The sequence below is a fragment of the Austrofundulus limnaeus genome, unplaced genomic scaffold, assembly GCF_001266775.1.
Source record: "Austrofundulus limnaeus strain Quisiro unplaced genomic scaffold, Austrofundulus_limnaeus-1.0 Scaffold31, whole genome shotgun sequence".
Classification (NCBI taxonomy): Eukaryota; Metazoa; Chordata; class Actinopteri; order Cyprinodontiformes; family Rivulidae; genus Austrofundulus; species Austrofundulus limnaeus.
In genome coordinates this window covers 1,502,093-1,521,572 of record NW_013952433.1, presented here as the reverse complement: position 1 = coordinate 1,521,572, position 19,480 = coordinate 1,502,093, and the positions used below count along the sequence as shown (strand labels likewise).

The window sequence follows — 19,480 nt, the reverse complement described above, 5'->3', positions numbered from 1 at the left end:
GATCAGGGTTCAAAACCCAGCTAACGCAACTTTAAGAAACAATCTCTTCAAACTTCATATTGTCACACAATTACCTTAATTCAAAACACCTGCTGACGTGACAGGCACAAGCTGGTATAGAAAACACATTTGAACTTGGTCAAAGTTCATTCTGCAAGTCCAATGCTGCAGGCAAAGCCATGCTGCAATGACAAGCTACGTGGCAATGCACACTTGTTTTTACATCGTAAAAACCCATTACCCAGTACTTTTATACTTTTACCTGAGTAAAAGCTTGAGTTGATACTTCTACTTCCAAGTATTTTTAAATCTTAGTATCTATACTTCTACTTAATGAATGTGCATACTTTTGACACCTCTGCTTATAACACCCTGTGTAATTTATGGTTATTTAATGGTAATAAAAGTCTAACTGACTGCATTTTTTTTTTTTTGAGAATTCTACATAAGCCCGCACGGTTCATGTAGCTCACGGACAGAAGGCGAGTAAGCTAAGTCAACAAACTGTCACTCACATGAGCAAACCTTCCATCCCCCMTCGGTTAAATAAATATATAATCTGGAGTTTGTGTGTGTGTGTGTGTGTTTGTGTTTCCAGCAGCGGGTGACTAATTATGATTCTGCTTGCAGAGAATCAGAGCTGCAGCCTTAAAAAGTTTCCAGGCGTTGTGTTGTCCTTAGATAATACACATCCTGACAGAACTCCTGCTGAAGCCACTATAATGAGTCCCTCTTCTTCCCTTACTTCCCTTTTCGCCACCCCCCACCCCATCCTTCCATTTGTCTGTCGGTCCATCTGTCTCCGCAGAGCCCTAAACGGAGCCAGAACACTTTTCTGCAGCGGACGCCTGACAACTAGCCTGGATAATAAGGCCCACTTACGCCAGAAGAGATAATGTAGATGCGTACAAACACAAATAGTCCCCTGACAGCAGAGGCAGGCTGAGCATGATGCCTTGAGACAACTTTTATCTTTGAGAGTAGATGGTGTACATGTAAAATCGGCAATGGTCAAAAATACAGAGTTGGAGGTTCAAGTGAAAGTATTCTAAATGAAACATATTTACTGTATGTAYAGTATAAAACACACCAAATATATGCATCTGAGTATTGTTTTTTTTCCAGGTCTGGCAGTTGTTGGCAGTTTAAGGTCACTAAGTGATGAGAATCTGGGGCACAGAATCCACCTGTGTAAGTAGTGCATTAATGCAACATGGATGTCAGTTGGAAAGGTAAACTAAAGGGTTGGTTTASTGAAGTATTTTTCCATGCATCAACATAAATATGTACATAAACAATTAGGGGAGCGCATGCAAAAATGACTCATGACAGCAAAGTTTAGCRTTTTGGGTGTGCGTGTGTGCCGAAATGCTACGGGACACAAAAGTCGTCTTCCTGCTCCCGAGCTGCCAACAAGAGACAAGAGTGAGAAAAAAAAAGATTGCTTCAAGGAAGATGAAAAAAAATGAAGAGAAGTGACAGAATGGAGGAGAAGCCACGTGTGATTTTGTTCAAGGAGAGTATCAGCCAGGTCAGRAAAATAAAATATAAAAAATGTTGCATGAAGCCTTCTACGATGCAAATCACAAACAAAAAGCCAGAAATGATATCAAATTTCATAATTCACAAGTGCGCTTGGAGGAGTAAATATGGAAGCCTGAGAAATTCTGAGCTRTGAATATACTGAGGTTTAGATTCAGTGTGCCAGAAACTCAAAGTCAATCTTCATCTGCGATCCCATCTTTGCGTAGAACGGTGGCTGAAACGGGAGGGAGGAGAGGAGCAGCAGCAGCCCAGAGAGATCAAAGGCAGCCGAATGTGAGGTTTAAAAAYGAACTACTACAGTAGCCCTACAGTACAATCATGCGTGCGTTGCTCTTCCTGCACACAGAAGTAATCGGCCTTTGCTTTGATGGTATTAAGTTTTGAGCTTGGAACTAAACTGGTCTGGTGGGAYGATGGAGAGGGAGGAAAGAGGAGGGAAGTTAATTTGTATTGTCAGAGAATGAAGGTTTACCAGCCCTTATGGCTCTGCGGTCAGAGAAGAGAGAACAACTAAGACAGGAACACTGTAGCAAGAAGAGTTGGAGAGCTGAGAGAACATGACATGAGTCTAAATAGGTAATCTGGCTTTATTACTGTACGGCAGAGCTGCTGGACTTGAAACAGGATTCCACAATAGTGTCTAAAGTTGAACTTACGACAGTCTTTCTCGTCGCTCTTGTCGTAGCAGTCAGGTTGTCCGTTACACTGCCAGCCGCCTGGGATGCACTTGCCATCTCCACACATGAAGTTTCCAGGAATGTTGCACTCGGTGGTGAAGTTATTCCCASGGAGCAGCTGGCTCTCTGAATGACAAACACAAAGAAACAGAAGACTATTACAATCTCTTGCATCACAAAGAAATGAAACTTGTTCCAAAGAAAATCATCACCACAGTTAATATGCAAGATCGTGGTTTCATCTACTGTCTAAAAATAGACCCATTAGAGGGAAAGATTCTGTTTAAGAAAAAAAAAACAGTTCATGCTACAGATTTTAATGCTCAATTCCATTTTTTGCACGAAGCTGATTGTTTTTGCAGACATTCACATTATATTTTAAATGTGACCTCAATAAGAGTCCTGTGTGAACTCTACAAGACCCTGATGCAACCTGCATGTGCAGAAGATGAGGTGAGGTCACATTCAAGTCTCTGTTTACAGACGTAGCTAAACATGGATGCTACTTGTTAGCATGTCAGTTCTGAAGTTGTGCAATCATTAATAAATAATTATCTGACCTGTTTGCTCAGTTGGGTGTTTCTATTTGAACTTGCCTCTGACTGGATGCTCCTGTGCAACATTTTATTTTTGAAATTAAAGGAAATGCTAAAAAGAGTATAGATCAAGTAACTTAGTATCTATACGGTCTGCAACTGAATTTAGAAGTTACCAGTTCAGGACATGGGAACTTAAAAGAACRAMGACAAAGCAACTGGACTTCTGTTCTGWAGCTGAAGATGTGGAGTTATATGATTTAAACTGCATGACTCAAGGTGAGTATCCTCCACCTCACTAGTGTAAAAGTCAGATGAGATGCAAAACCAGCATTCAAASTGCTGTTGCTTTGAAAAACATTAGATACTTTATGTATCCTATTTAGTACCACATACTGAAAAGGCCGGGGTTGGATWAAAAAAAATCAGATTTGTCAYGTTCAGACTGTCAGGAAAAAAAATCCAATATGGGTCACATTTGCGTGCAGTGTGAACATGGCCTAAGAGCAAATAAGAAGAGGACAACCACATCAACACTAAAGCAGAGAAGATCATTCAGTGTTAATTAGGTTGTGGGGAAAATGCATCAATTTAAAGCRAGGCGGTATCGTACTAGGTAAGATAAGGACACAAGCGCAAAAAATATACAATGTACGTATTTTACACATTAAACACAGATATCCATAGACACACACAAAGACCACAAATAAACACATTTAATACAAAATTTGTGTTCTGAAAGAGGTTAGGGCATATCTAGTTGACGCTGTGCAGCTGCAGCATAATGAGCTGGAATGTGAAACATGGCCTTTTGGCTAAGGTTTGACCACGCGGTGAGTGGTTTAGATCGTAAACAAAGCTATGTGGCAGTAATGAGAAGTTCAGGCCAGACTGAAGAACAMTGATGTGGCAGTGCTCAGACTGGGTTCAGCTGATAGGCACCTTCATCTGAACTGAAAGCAGAAATCAGAAGGTGCAACCGTTGCAAAAAAATAAAATAATAATAATAATAATAATAATAATAAATAAAAAAAGAGCAAAGCAACCAAACAAAAAATGAGGGTCTTTACAGACTGCTGTAACTTTAAGAGTAAAGTTAAGAAATGTGAAAATAAAATAAAATAAAAATAACGGTAGGGGGACATTTTTTCTAACAGCAAAGCAGGTTGGGAGATGGTTAGTTGCCAAGGGTTAATATAGGTTTGGCTAATTTATAATGGCAAATTCATTATCAATTATTAACATGTACAATGACAAATTTAGGAATTTTGTATAACATTGTTTAGCTGCAGAAATAAAATCAAAAATATCTAATGCTCTATTTSAGGATCTGTTTCCAGCTTCTAGCCTTGGAATGTTTTAATATTTCACCACCTGCACTTCCACTGAACACTTATTAATACTAACAAATATCAGCATGATTTGAACAGCAAAGTACTATTTAAATGTATCCAAAAACACTTACGACAGAATTTTAATTAATATAACAGATAAACCTTTCTATTGGCAAATCCTATTATGAGCAACAAAATCGTCAAGACACATACTATGACATTTCATTTTTAGAAAATTTGAACCAGAGTTTATTTTCTCACCATCTCTACAGCAGGTAGAAACCATGAATCAATCTTCTCTTAAATAAAACAGCACATCATCTTTGGTACCCCTCGGTAGGTAATAAAGCCTACCACTATTTTGTGTTTAATTTCATACAAACACAAAAAAATAAAAAAATAAGAATTCCAGAAAATATGGCAGTTACTTTTCTCTCTTTTTATAGTAAGTTTGCACTTATTGCTCCCACAGACTGAAACAAACAGTGGATTTAATATGGTAGCATTGCAGCATCTTAACCTGTGAGGTATCTTGTTGCGTCAGTCACAGATAATGTTGCAGATGATTTCATGTACAACATCTTACAAATGACAGCAATGGATGGAAAAAGCAATGAATGGATCCACATATAGTCATCCTTTGAGGAAAAACAAGGTCAAACCTTAAAGAGAAAAGGTTATTTTAAATATATATATATATATATATATTTTTTTTTTTTCTGAGCTGGGTAACATATACAGGTGTCAGAAGTTAAACATTAAAAAAGTACCTTAGGCCACACTAGGTTTGGATTTTTTTTTAATATAGTGAGCTTTGCAGGTTTGCAGGGGATTGGATCATCACAGACCAAGCTCAGAGGAGAAGTATTTGGATTCTCAACCTTTATCAAATCATGTTGCAATCACTTTTTGGATGTGGGACATAAAACACAGGCATAAAAATAAAGCAATAAAAACAGCTCCAACGTTTGGGTTTCCAGGGCACAAAGTGATAATGTGCCAAGGCAAAATAGGCAGCTACCTCACTGTTTCTAAAATAATTACAATTACAAAGTTTTGGATGGATGGGAGGTACAAACRCAGCAGGAAAACTATATATTTTTCAGAATATGGTGCTAAGTCCAGGGGTCATGAAGGAAGCTGTATGATGTGATTCAGGCTGTTTGTCCTTATGGCTGCTACAATGTTCTAACCTGAGCCAACTCATTACATGKATCAGTTCTAAAAGAAGACTCAGCACCAGCTGTCACTGTGCAAAATGCAGACAAAAAAAAACTGCCAATCATTTATTTCTTTCCCATCAGTTTAGAGTTTATTCGTTTGAGTCCTCAGGCTATGCATTCTCYGCTTTCTAATCTGACAATCACCCTCTGTAAGAGAACAATTTGTGTCCAAGTTTTAGTTTGCAGTTTCACAGCAGCCCAAAGCTGTAAGACCAGGCTGAAATGAGACAAACACACCGGGTTGGGTGGAGACAATTGTCATAACTCATCCCTTAAAAAAGAGGTGTGAATTTATAGWTGAGAGGAGGGTTTGTTATACCTCTGTGGTGTTTTAAAAAGGCAAGTCACARACATTTTATTAAGACCCTAGAAAACTTTTTAAACTAATAAAAAAAGGCATGTTTCTCATTGGACTTCAAAAGCAGAACACAACACGAAAAAGTAATTATATTTGTGTTATTGCTGCTCATTTTCAAGGACATGCAAGTTCAAGTAGATAAAATACAAAGCTATCCACGCTCATTGTTATTCTGTAAAAACACATCAAAAGAAGCTCCTTTACAATAGYACTTCTTTACAAAATGAGCTTCAGCTATTTTTTTCCCATTTCCAGTTTCTATTGACAAAAGATTCACAAAAAAATGAACATTCTGGAAGTAAAAAGGTACAACTAAATCATGCTATTAGATGGTATGAGCTAAAAATAGGTTTTCCATAATTGCCCGAACTGATTTGCGGTATTGTTCAGGTATGAGTACCTGCTACGCACAGACTGTAATGTCTTGTTTTCCTTCTCTCTGTGTTCCCTAATAACACAGCAACAATACTGCCCATCACTCAGCAGCTTTCATGAGCATTCACAGGCCATCAAACTTACACAAAGTAAGTGTGATTAGGGCCTCTCAGTGTTGACAGCACTGCAGAATGAAATATGCCAGAAATGTCTATTCAGAGGCATGCAGAACAAATGTAGGATGGAACCATTGAAAATGACTTCAAAGAGCTGCTGGAGAGGGACAGAGGGTTAATTGGAAAGTTGCTTTGAGAGTATGGAAGGAGAGCAAAGAGACAGTGTGTGTGCTTTTCCAATGCATTTTTAAGATAGCCTAAATCATACCTTTAAAAGTTTAGAGGGTGATCTAAACACATCCTTTTTTAGGTATGAATAAACATAAACCAGTGGTTTACACTGTGGTAACAAACAATTCTACCTCATTACCACAAGCTCGTTGACACAAACACTATTCTTCGTGGGAACTGCAACACACCCGTCTTGACAATTTTAACAGTCATGACTCCATCCACACATTGAGCACAAAGCTACRATCCTATATGCTTTTACTGTTCTACTGAGGATAATAGGAGGCATTGTGCATAGCAGCACAGCTCTGCTGTGTACAACTGTGGCCACACAGTCTACCAGAGAACAGAAGGAGATAAGGTAGGGATGACTGGGGACGGCTGTGTATCTTGCAGACAGCAGTGTAGACCAATTACTCAGAGTAAATATTGACTATACTATCTTTGCCTTTCCACAAATATAGTCTGCCCCCTGTATCCTTTCCAACCCCTCACCATGTCTATGTCCAATAAGGCTCCATTTAGATGGTTAGATCACATTGACTGGATACTTTTTAATTAGCATTTACATTTCCAATTTGTTCTTTTTTTAAACAATTCAGCAGTTCACTAAGGGCAAAGTTCGTCCCTCTCCATTTTTCAGCTCATCCTTTTTTGCTGGTGATCTTTACAGAGTCTATTTCTCTTACCTTAATTATAATGTATAATTAAAATGAACTCCCAGCATAAACTTAGGTCTAATTTCCCAACAGTTCTGCACAATGCTCATACCAATACTTAAATTAAATAGAGAATAATTTTGCAGATGTTTGTATAATCTTCCATCTGTCTGGTGTTAAATCATAAATGATATGCAACATCAGGACCATTGCTCTTCTGTGTGAAAGTTGAATTACCTYGAACAGAATCAAATATCCAGAACTCTTAACCATTTTATTGTCGAACAATGATAATCACGGGTCCACATTAAAGAAATCTAAATAAACAATGAGAGACCCCTGCAGCAAAACTGATAAAGCTGGACATACACTTTATCATAGTGTATGGAGTTTTAACCACAGCACAGTTTCATTTTTTTTTTGTTAAATATATAAAAAAACGTTTTGCTGCAAGTTATCTAGTCAATATCTGTGCCTATGGGTCTATMTGAAATGAGCGGGTTGGTTACAGGGTTTTTTAATAATTACAATCTAAAACTTCATCAGAAGGTGGTATAAAACCATGTGCACTTTATTTCTGGATAAGGTTTGGAAAGAAATTTCACTTAACACTTCAGTGACCTTTGAGAACCTGGGTTCTGAAAATATAAGAACATTGCAATTAATTAGCAACATCTGGTGAATATGTGCCCATCAAAAATGATTCAGTGTCCTTTGACCACTTTTGCTCAACTGACCAAGAAAAAAAAGTATTACTTGGTTGAGACTTCAATTTTTATTCCCATATTTTTCATCAGTTATACTTCATACATCATGTTTCTGGAAATGTCAACCTGAATACTTTAGTGCCCCCCCAAGCAATTTGCAGAATAGACACACCCAACCACCCTTATGTGCAACTGTGGTACAGGTCTTCTGGCTAATTTCATAACAACTGCCAGCTTGATACTCTAACACTGGGCAGACAATTTGGCAGTACTATTTGAATACCTCCCTAAAAGAGTTACTGAAAAAAATAAAATAAAACTTTAAGAACACAAATAAATAAATAAATAAATAAATAAATAAATAAATAAATAAATAAATAAATAAATAAATWAWTTTCTGGTCTTTCTGGGGAGTATAATCAGGAGGTTTGGGTGCTGGAGGACTAATACTCTAAAGGGAGATAAAGAAAAGTAAAGTATGGCATTTAAAAACTGTCCCCTCGCTACCAAATAGGTGGAGAAAAATATGTGGAGACTAAAACGGAACAAAGCAAAAGGGAGAAAACAATACATGAGCTGCATGAACAATTATGGAGGGGGGGGGGGTAATGACATAAGAAGGTTCACTACAACACCATTTTCTGTCCTTGGATTCTTAGTAATAGCCGCCCTAAGCAACTTCTACTCCCAGTGCTCCATAGAAGAAAGGTCAGTGAAATAAATCTAAATCTGAGATGACTGGTGGCTGGACTGTTACACCTTTAACCCCCTGCTCCTCAGCAGACTTGGATGTCAGACTTGCATTGATTAGTYTTGGATTGAAGGTTGAGCTTCAGACTGAAACAGCAGCAGGGAATTGATTGACTAGTCTTTATTCACTTTGTAAATATACAAGAAAGTAAAAGTAAAAATCATACGACTGTCAAATTAAAAATGTTGACAACAGAAATTTGTTGCRCTTTCCMAGAGAGTTATAAAAAAATTCATAAKTTTGTCCTCAGAACTAATCTAATGATCCAGCCTTGAATGTGTCACTCCTTTTGAGGYACACCCCTCTGAAAAACACCTTCTACGGAATTATGTGAAATTCGTTTCGCACCTGAACAARAACATTACATTCCAGGCTGATAATATCAATTCAAACATGGACAGCAAGGTCTGCGAGCCYTGATGATAAGAGAGAAGTGAATCAATGTATCCTAGCTCTGAACACCTTTGAGCTCAAGGATAAAAACTTGTTTTTTTTAATAACACATGACTAAATAGGTTGGGTGAAGATACCGAGGTGCAGTAGGCCTGCTTTAGCTGTCCCATTTACAACATGTGCCACACACAGATACACATTTTGTACCAGTCTGAGAGGCAGAGAATGAAAGTGCTTTATATAAAAAGGGAAAGACTCTCCATCCTGTTTCTTCGGCTCACTGGAGCATCCAGCATAAATAGGCACAAGTATAAAGAACCTGGTCTGCATCAATTAGACCCATCCTTAAAAAACAGACATTCAAGAAGTGTAATATAAGCACTGAGCATCAGAGCAAGCAAGGCCCTAATGGGGGAGAGATGGAGAAAAAGCAGCCATGCGTGCAAATACACAGCAAGTCAGAAAAATTTGAAAGCAGCCTTGGTGTCTTTGAGCTRCTGCTCAGAGTCAAAGGGCAAATCTCTTCTGTGTATCCATTTGTTTTGGGGGAGGTAGCTCYGTGACCTGCCGTGTGTTCGTCTCACTTGGCAATAAAAGCTAAATGAGCAAATGACAATAATGCCAAATTGAGCAGGACGCAGAGTTAATTTAAGCTAATTTAATTTTACTGCAAGAAGAACACAGAACAAGTTTGAAAAACGTTCACATAAATGCTATGTTCATGAATATCAATGATTAATTGCTAGGCTGTAAAGCATTCATTAAAATAGATCTTCTTGTTCTAACATCATTGCTTGTAACGTGTAGGATCTACACACCCACTCCATGCATCTAAGCCACGATGCATCTTCATGTAAACATTTATGGTGGACACATAATATCCAGGATGTCTCGTTAACAATTCCTCATTACACAAAGATATTTTGGTGCTGTGGCTTATAGGCTTTTCACGGCGCCCTGCAAAAAAATATATATTTGCACAGCAATATCTTGAAATGACAGAGGAACTGAAATAAATCTATAATGGATACAGAAAGTAAACATTGTGGTGGGCTGCATGCTGAGTTGCAGTCTCCTCACAGAAAACTCAACAAATGGAAGATATTTTTGTCCAGGATGAAAAAGCAGAATAAGAATAATTACGTGAAAATTACAATTGACTCTACCACCAATTATTTATAAAAAAGACCTATACAATTGCAGATAAATGCCTCAATAGTGCATCCAATTCTACATTCATGTATTTTTGCTTGTTAAATGCTTTGTTGTATGAACTGACCTTAGTGTACAAATGGTTATGTCTATATGTAGGTCATGTTTTGTGTTTTAGCCTTTTTGTAGCAAACTTCTAAAAATAAAACTTCCTGACAAAAAAAGTCATCCTGATGCGAGTCAGTCTTCCTGCAGCAGCTTTTGTTGTTCTAAAAAGAAAAAACATCTGAGAGGTCAGCACAACAAAGTTTTCTCGTCTCAGAATCCGTTCGAATGCACTTTTTTTTATACTTCATAGAATCGAAAATCCAAACATGACTTTTCTCTCAAGAAATATTTTCTGTTTTTTTCTTATTGTTGTTTGATATTTTCTCAGGTTTGACCATTTTAATGTATTTCACACATCGGTTTCACTGAGGCAGCTGGGACCTGAATCACGCTATGATCTAAAGTTTAACAACAAACGGTGGAACAACGCAAGAAATCCTACAGACAACTGCATACAAATCCCAGAGTTACTGAGGAAATGCACAGAAGAAGGGACTATTTCAACTAAATAAACTTGCATAAAATTGTATTTCATATTTTGTATAAAATATATAACTTATTTAAAATATATATACATAAAAATGCATTAGGCCACAAATAGAGAGGATGTGACACTACACTGACTGAAGCCTGTAAAAATCCTATTTTAATATTCAAAGAAAATTTGGGAATATTTAATTCAAATTATTGTAAAACGTTCTTAAAACTGTTTAAAATAAAATAAAAGAGTTACAGTTAAAATTTGCCAATAAAAAAAAAAATCCTAATTATTTTGTACTGCATTCATTAAAGGAGACATATACTTTATTTTTTTTAAAGCAGCTCATTTTGAGCTCTCTTTAAATCCAAACGAGGCACTTCACACCCCGACCCCTCCAGCTTCCAGTGTGGTCCATTGTACTTTGAGAGAGGTTTCTGACTASCTGCACAGGAACTTTTTATTTATTTTTAATTTTTTACAAATCAATTAAACAATGTCAACAATTGAAAACTTGTCCATCCAGCCTTACATGTTGGAGCCAGGAAGTCTAACCCAAAGCCAAAGAAGAATGAAGACAACAAAGTTGTAGTTGGTAAATCCAGACCTTATTTGGCAGTTCTGTCACAAATACTATGTAATAGCTCAGAAAACATCTAAGAAAATAGAGAAAATTGAAGGGGTTGAAAAATGTGACCCAATATGACCCTAACAAATTATAAAGATATATACACAGGACAGATTAAATTAAACTTTCTGCACTCCTAGAGACTCCATGTACACAACAAAATGCATGTRATGGCTAAAAAAGTGGATTTTGTCTCTYTTAAAAAACAAGCGGAAAAAATGCAATTGGTGCATTTGGACTGCAGAAATATTTTAAAGTTCTTGCMACTTTTTAAAATACATATTTTTCTTTGTCTGCACAGCACCAACTGAAGACTCCTACTTTAGAGTAGGAACAAACATTACTAAAACATTAGCTGAAAAAAAAAAACAACAGCTGTTGAAGCACGGACACAGAATGGACCAGGACATCTGGAGAGGATAGAATTTGAACAGGACAAACCGCCAGGCGGCTATTTTAGATGCAACCAGAGTAATTTACTAAAACGGTTTGCTTAAAATGGTTTCAAGTTTTAGATTTACACTTTATTTAAATCAATGATTTATTGTTAGATGATTCTCTGGCTACAAATGTTTGGTGAACTTTATGTGGCTGTCAAAGTATTATGGTCTAAAAATATATTTTGCCTCCATGAAACGCCGTGTAGACCTCAGTCGTGCTATTGAGTCATTTAACATCTTACAGAGTACATACATATAAACAGACAAGAGAGATCACAGGCAGAGCGATGGAGGCACACTGAGTCAGAAAGTTCAACAAAGCAGCATGGTTTCTGCTGAGGAGCAAAGTAATGTTGAAGAATCTTCTTCCATCAGTAAATAACACAAAACATAGTGCTGCTCTTTTTGACACGTTTGTCTGTAAGGCTAATGATATGAAAATGTCCGTGCCAACATCCCCAGAATACCGGATTTTAGTAAAACTGTTACTTTCTCAACCCACTCACCCTGCTGAGTTTTAAACTGACAGACCAACTRCAACATGCCCGCACAAGAAAAGCAGTTTAAATGAATCTGTAAAATAAAGCAAGTGATTTGAGCTGAAGTGTAATCAGACCACCAACACTGCAGCTGTGGGTGTGATGTGGCGTGCCACTGCGCCTAGAGGCATCCTCCGAATATTAGCATATTCATAAGATKTGGAATTTTTGATGAAAAACATGATGTAGATGTACTTTTAATCCTTCCTATTTGTTCATCAAACATGTGTTTGTGAAAAAAAAAAAAAACAGTTGACAAAACATTAGTTCATGTGTCTCTCAAGGGGAGATCTTTACTATGTAAATAGGTTCTGTTCTTTAAATTTAATTCAAATTGGAAAATGCAATATAGAAATTARGATGAAATTAAATCTAATTTACAAAATGAGGAAAAGAAAGTTAATATGTGGTGCAGTAGTTAGAGCTGTTGCCTCTAAGAAAGTCACACGATTGCCTCCAAGCCTTGTTTTTTTTTATTTTTTCGGGGTGCTCTCCACATGCACACATGGATTTTCACCAGTTTCTCACACAGACCAAAATCATACAATTCAGGTTAATTGGTAACTCTAAACTGTCTCTGGGTGTTGGTGAGAGCAGTTTGTCTCCATGTAGCCCTGGAATAGATGGACGTACCCTGACTTCTGCACAGTGACAGYTGGAGATAGGCACCAGCTCCATGAAACAAAAAGCTTGTAAAAAAGAATGGATATTTCTGTGGTCAGGATAAAATGCAGCAAAGCCAAAAGAAGAAAATAAAATAAAATAACCGCACTTAGTGTAACCTAACAGATTCAGAAAAACCAACCTTGAAAAAAAAAATCAGAAAAAACAGATGATGTTTGGAGCAAATGCATTTTGTCTAACACAAAATTAGAGATTCTTCCATTAGGCCACACAGAAACCAGCAGACATCTAGATGGGAGAGATTTTGACTCTTAAAAGCCTTGGCTTGTTAAAGAGGCTGCATTATTTATAGTCCATCTGTGGGCTGAGATATCTGAGTGACTGGAGTGGGCTGGAGCGAATGTTAGAGAGAACCTGCCATTTTAGTAGAAAATAAGTGTTTAAAGGTGTGCCATAAAATAAACAACATRCATATCAGTTTGTGGAATTAATAGTCTGTAACACTAACAACAGCTGCSTTTATTTCAACATCTTTGAAAGGTTAAAATTTCAGCTGATCTATTGGTCACTGTGATGTAAATCATCAGATTTGAAGAATTAAAATTTTTGATAGAACTAATGAGTTTTACAGTTAGATCAAAAATCCAAATATGTAAATATAGAATTGACTACATTACGGTTTGTTGAAACTGACAGGAAGTTAACATAATGTAATGGTATCTTAGTCTTCTATCTTATATCTTTACACCCTTAACTTATAAAACAATGGAGCCATAACTACAGAAATTTGCATTTACATTTGTCTAGCAGCGTGAGCATAAAATTGGGTTCTCTATTAATCCCTGCACTATCATTATGTGTTATTTTCTCAGCCTTTATTAACATGCTTTCCAATGACTGTCGTAGATTCTTTGAAACTTTGGAGCAATTACTGGCCAAATTAGTTTGGCTTGGCCAGAAAAAGCTCCATTAATCACACTGTCCTCCCATTAGTGTGGTCTCACAGTGAGCCTTTAATATTTGAGAAAATGTTTACTCTTGTTGTTTACAACTCTATCTGTGGTAGAAATAGGATTAGTAGAACATAATAGCACTGTGGCACAATCCCTTTATAGAAAATTCAAAATCCAATCAAGCAATGTTATTGGCTACTCGCATGCTTGGCAGCATAGATAACTTTTTAGAAAAAGTTGTTTTATTGGAATTTTCCTTCAACCTCTCGGATAGCAGACTGACAATTGTCCTTCTAATTCTCTAAGAGATGAAAGTGGCAATATAAACACAATCCCAGTCTATAAACACTTTGGGATTAACTTCTCAAGGATGGAGGGAAYGAGGAACAAGGAGAAGAATGGTGGCTAAAATGAGATTTGGCTGTGCTGGAAAGCTGCATGGTGATCACATGAGGGGGAAAAGCAATGCTGCGTAGTAACAGGGAAAAACAGAAATATGCTCCAACAAGCAAAAAAATAAAATAAAAAAAAAAAATAAAATCTATGCAAAACTGCGTGAAATGTTAACAAGACAAAAATCTTAACAGTTTACTTTTTTATCGGTGGAGAAGACGCTTTCACCGTCAAACAAACATCCATTCCATTCGCAAATGTCAACACTTCCCTGCGTTTCCTTCATCACGCAGTCAACTGTGGCAGAACACACTGGTAAACAGAACATAACCTTCATCCATCACTATGCTGTGAGACCCCATACTGACTAAATTGGCATTTCAGCAGAGCCAGCCAGATACTGAGAGATGATGCAGACAGTCCACAGAGGGAATCTGCAAGAGCCGACCTTGTGTTATTTCTGCAGCAATCTCTCAAAAACTACCTAAACTTGATTGTATGAGATCATAGCACATTTCTCACAGTCAAAAAAAAAAGAAAAATAAAAATTTGTTTTAAAGCTTTCTCAAAGGCAAAATCACAAGCAAAACACTCGTTAGTAGATGAGCGAAAAACAAATTGAATAATAATAATTTTAACAAAAACATGACTTCAAAAAAGGAAATTGGACTATTAATTCTTCTTCGCACAGACTGGTTTATTATGCATTATGGAGAGGATGTATTGTAGTGCGCGATGAGAATAGTGAGAAGAGGGAGGAGATTTTACAACCTTTTTTGCTTAAAAAGTGCCTAGGGACGGGGAGCGATAAACTGATGGAAGCAAGCTGCACACAACAGAAAAGAAAAAAAAAAGCACAGACTGTCTTTGTCTGTCTTTTGCTCTGTGTATTAGCAAGTAATGAGCTCCTAATTGTGTAGCCAGGCCATGGAGTCACTGTGGGGGTTGAAAAGCAGTGGGAATTAACTGTATCTGCCAAACGCATGAGGGCAAAGAGATTGATAGAAGAACAGAAAGAGAGCGCACAAGGTGAGAGAGGAAAGAAATAAAGGGATGTGAGATAGAGACACTATGAGGAGACAGGGCAAAGGCAAAATGATGAAGGCGTTACAAAGAAAACGTGATTTTAGACAGAACGCAAATGAGGGGAAACAAGGTGGCCGTTCTGTGCACTTGCTTTTCGGCCATAGCTGTCTCCTCTCACAAASTCTCTCGAATATTTCATCTAGTTTGTGGTAATGAGTACTGGAAAGTCAAACAGACTGTTGGGGTTCAAAAAGATATGGGGTGTGTGAGTAACTCTAACAGAGGTAATTGATGCTGCAACTAAAGGTCATTCTGATAAGATTTGGTCAATATGCTATCTGTAAAAGGTCAACTTAGACACAGAAGAAACATGACAGGAAACGACATAAATGATGATGGAAAAACCCTGTGGCATAGGCAGTATAGGCAAATGCTGAGAGCACTGTTCATCTAGGGGGCGCCACAAATGAGAGATGAAAACAACAATTTTTTTTATCAGAGTAGAGATAATTTAGTCTGTAGAATAATCACTGGTTACTCAAGTTTACTTAAGTAAATTGTTCTGTAGAATTCTCAGCCTGCTTTGCTAGTACATGAGGTGTGATATGGTGCAGAAATTTTTTTTATTATAAAAGTATATGATTCAGTCAAAACTAGTAGGAGTGTAAATAGCGTGTAAATAGAAAGCAAAATTAAAATGGAGGTTTCAGTTATGATCTTCGTTTATGTTCAGGTTAAAGTCTGCTTTGAATMCTGATTTTATGTTGTTTAATTTGTTTTATTAACCCCAAGAATTTAGTTAATTGATGGTTAAATAGCTGGAAAATACATAGTTTTGAGAAGATCTTTTACAAAACCATCCAGATTATTCCCCTGGACCCCCTAGAACTGCTTCACTCCACAGCTGCTCATTAATATGAACAGGTGTTCCTCATTGTTGTCAGCAAATGAGGTAGACTTCTTGTATTCTGTTTCAAATGAATTATATTAACTATTTTAATCAGACAACCTGGTTTCTAAAGATAAAAATAATATCAAAGACAAAACTATTTAATTTAGTATGTGAATGTATCTATACTGGCAGTGAGATGTAGAAAACTGAACAGGGGGAGCCACCTGAAATCTTGCCTAGTGCACCAAATTGGTTAGGGTTGWGGAAAAGGGTCATAACATGAAAGCCATTTTGTCTCTACTTTTTACGTGAATGGTGGGTTAAGTTTTGCATGTTTTTTTGTACCTTTATCTATTTGACTGTGTGTACTTAAGCAAATGTGAACACAGTTTTGTTAGTCGAAATAGATTCAATCATGCAACGTGTTCCCTGGTTGCCACTTAATTCTTTGCTGGCGAGCTGTTTGCAATGGCTTCACTGGCCCTGTATTGCCCAGCCCTATGATTCTTTTATGCACAGTCATAGACCTCTATCTTGTCATGGTAATGGCTGCAAAGCACTCTCACTGTAGTCAGGAAAAAAAAGCTTCTTAGGACTCATGTTATGAAAGGCAATCATTTACTTTTCACTATGTAACAGGTCAGAGATGCTGCTGCTCAATATTACATGTAGACCCATGCCCAGAGCTGCAGTGTCTTGAAATCTTAAGTGTCACCTACTAATCTCACATTCTTCTACTCTAGCCATTGTTTCTCATGGCCTTTGCTCTACATCCATTTGCTTTAACACCTGAGTGACCAGGTGACTGAACATGGGCCTGTCTACAATAGTAATGAGCACCTGCCACCTGATTTCACTTMACTGCTACAGTAGCATCTGTGGTGAAAGAATGAAGAGGAGTGGCTCGGGATGGAGGTGTTTGTCAGAGACAGATTGTTCAAAGTGCGCAGTACAGCAAACTAAATCTATACAAATGACCTGCTGTGAAAGCAACTTTCACTCCTCATACTTGGCTTAGAAGATATTTTATTTTCTTTTGTGAGTTTGTGTGGTTTCTTGCAAGTTTCTGGTGAGTTATTAAGTTTATGCAGTCCCCCCTTACTGTTTTATTATTTAYGCAAATTTATAATGTGGTGCATCATTATCTGTTGTTAAGTCTCTGCTTGGTGCGAGCCATTATGCTTGTGTAATTTACATAGTATAAATACAAAAAAACTGACAGATGCTGAACTTTAATTCTATCCAACATAACTCACCCACAAATGTAAATAAAATGTTCCTGTGACAACTTTCGCTATTTTAAAAGGACCATACCGCCCATCATTGTTTGACAAATTTATATTTTACAASTGACACCAAATGTTACCTGCCTGACATGAAAGTTTACCTTATAGCATTGGTGCTACAGAGGTGGTTGGTTTTGTAGCACAGAACAAACGGTTGTAGAATCAGAATAAAACGTCTGTTACAATCTCTTAAAACTAAGAAGTGGTGCATACTTAATCACACTTGTTCATTGCCATTAAATGGTTTTCAAAATTCATGAGAATTTTGGTAAAACTTCCATTGTTATCTCTTCCATTTTAATATCTCTAATTTTCTTGGTGCACTGGCAGTTAGAAGTTGGGGTATTTTAATCATTCTGCTTTTTGTTTTTGTTCTATCCAGAACCTATTTACGTTAATAAGGTAACATTTGGTAATCACAATGCATACAACCTCAACGTAAAATAGTGACGTGCCATGGCTTTGCCTGTCACATCTTCTTTACTAAAAACGTAACTTTCTGTTGCTCGAGAATGCACCGTAAAAAAAGTAATTTAAATCACAGACGGTTTTCATCGCACATCGCAGCCCTGATATGTGTGCCATACAGCAGGAGGGAAGGTGAAATGTTGATTTATTCTGTTTACGTGTTTTAAAATACTATTTTTCTTCATTTATTTTCAGATTTTTTTTGATTAAATGTCCATATATTATTTTTTTAAATAGTTTACATTACAAGTTTACATTACCATCCTGTATTTCTTTTTTTACGTGTTCTGGGCAGTGGTATTTGTTGAACCCGGTCTTCCATTTACAACGTTCTTCTGAAAAGTGTAAATACTGTGAGCATTCTTGTGTGTTTTGTGGCAACGAATGGAGAGAGAAATTTGTGACTGGCTGCAGAGGTCAGTCAAGGTAAAATGTGTTATAATCCGTCATAATCAGAGGCTGTGTGCTTGCTTCAGGACAGATGAGCTGCTAACTCAGGGCAGCCACAGAGGAGATGAGAAACACATGACAGCGAAATGTGATGTTTAGCAGCTTTCCTGATGGTTGTGTGAAAATATTTTTTTTTAATTTTAATTATTTGGGGCTGCAAAAACAGCACGAAGAGGTCAAAAGAATTTCTGGAAGACTGAGGCCACTGGAAAATGTTAAGACAATTGCTGCACCTAATTTTTAACAAACACAGAAACTTAGAAAACATCTGACTTTAACCCTCAACGGTGTATAAAGTCTGGGGCAAGCGTTTCGTTAGAGGGGTTTGGTTTTCCAAAGCCGCTTTTCAGCTGGCGACGCCTCAGAACACCCTTTAGACACGGTGCCGATCTTCGGGTCAGCTGAGAATTTTTTCTACTCTACGTAAATTCAGTAAGCTTCCATAAACTACGTAAGCGGCGGAGGGGATGAATGCAATTATTTTATGAAGCGAGATGAAGACACATAAAGAATAAACTGTGCCAGCTTGGATACAGGAGGTGAGTAACAACTTTACAGCTGCAGTAGCTGTTGTTGTGAGTTGTTTTCACAACCTCCGGACCCAGTCTGTCCCTGTCTTTTACCATCATAAATTTCATAAGTCTGCGTAAACTTTGTGAGGAGGGGGGTGTTCTGGCTTACAGTGCTGTCAACCTAATTATTGAAACAGAAATTATACGTTTATTCAAAAATTAGATCCAATCTGACGAAACAGAAATTATACGTTTATTCAAAAATTAGATCCAATCTTACATCTTCTGTTTCAAATATCTATCTTCATGCCATTATACTCTCAACCATGTCGTACTGTTTACCTGTTTGGTCTCTTACAACAAATGAAATCTTAGAACCCATAATTAGGCTCTACAACAGGGCCTACAAAATTCATAAAAAACTTCCAGGTTGGACTCATCACTGTACAGTTCTTTCATTGTCTGATGCCTTGACTTTTCAGAATTACAGTATGTTTTGTATAGTGGGATTAATTTATATTTTCAGATCTTCCAAGGTGCCAATTATGGAACTCTCTGTGCATTGTTGCCCAAATCAAATTCTGGAAGTGGTCATTCAACTAGATCTGTTACAAAAGGACAACTGA

At 37.2% G+C, this 19,480-nt stretch overlaps 1 protein-coding gene across 1 annotated transcript in view; it reads right to left on the bottom strand.

Moving 5' to 3' along the window:
* ldlrad3 (low density lipoprotein receptor class A domain containing 3) overlaps positions 1–19,480 on the bottom strand; it is an 89,958-nt gene that overhangs the window by 59,498 nt on the left and 10,980 nt on the right. Inside the window, exon 2 of the mRNA XM_014005545.1 lies at positions 2,202–2,348. Coding sequence (XP_013860999.1) covers positions 2,202–2,348 — 147 coding nt within the window. The remainder of the gene's footprint in view (positions 1–2,201; positions 2,349–19,480) is intronic.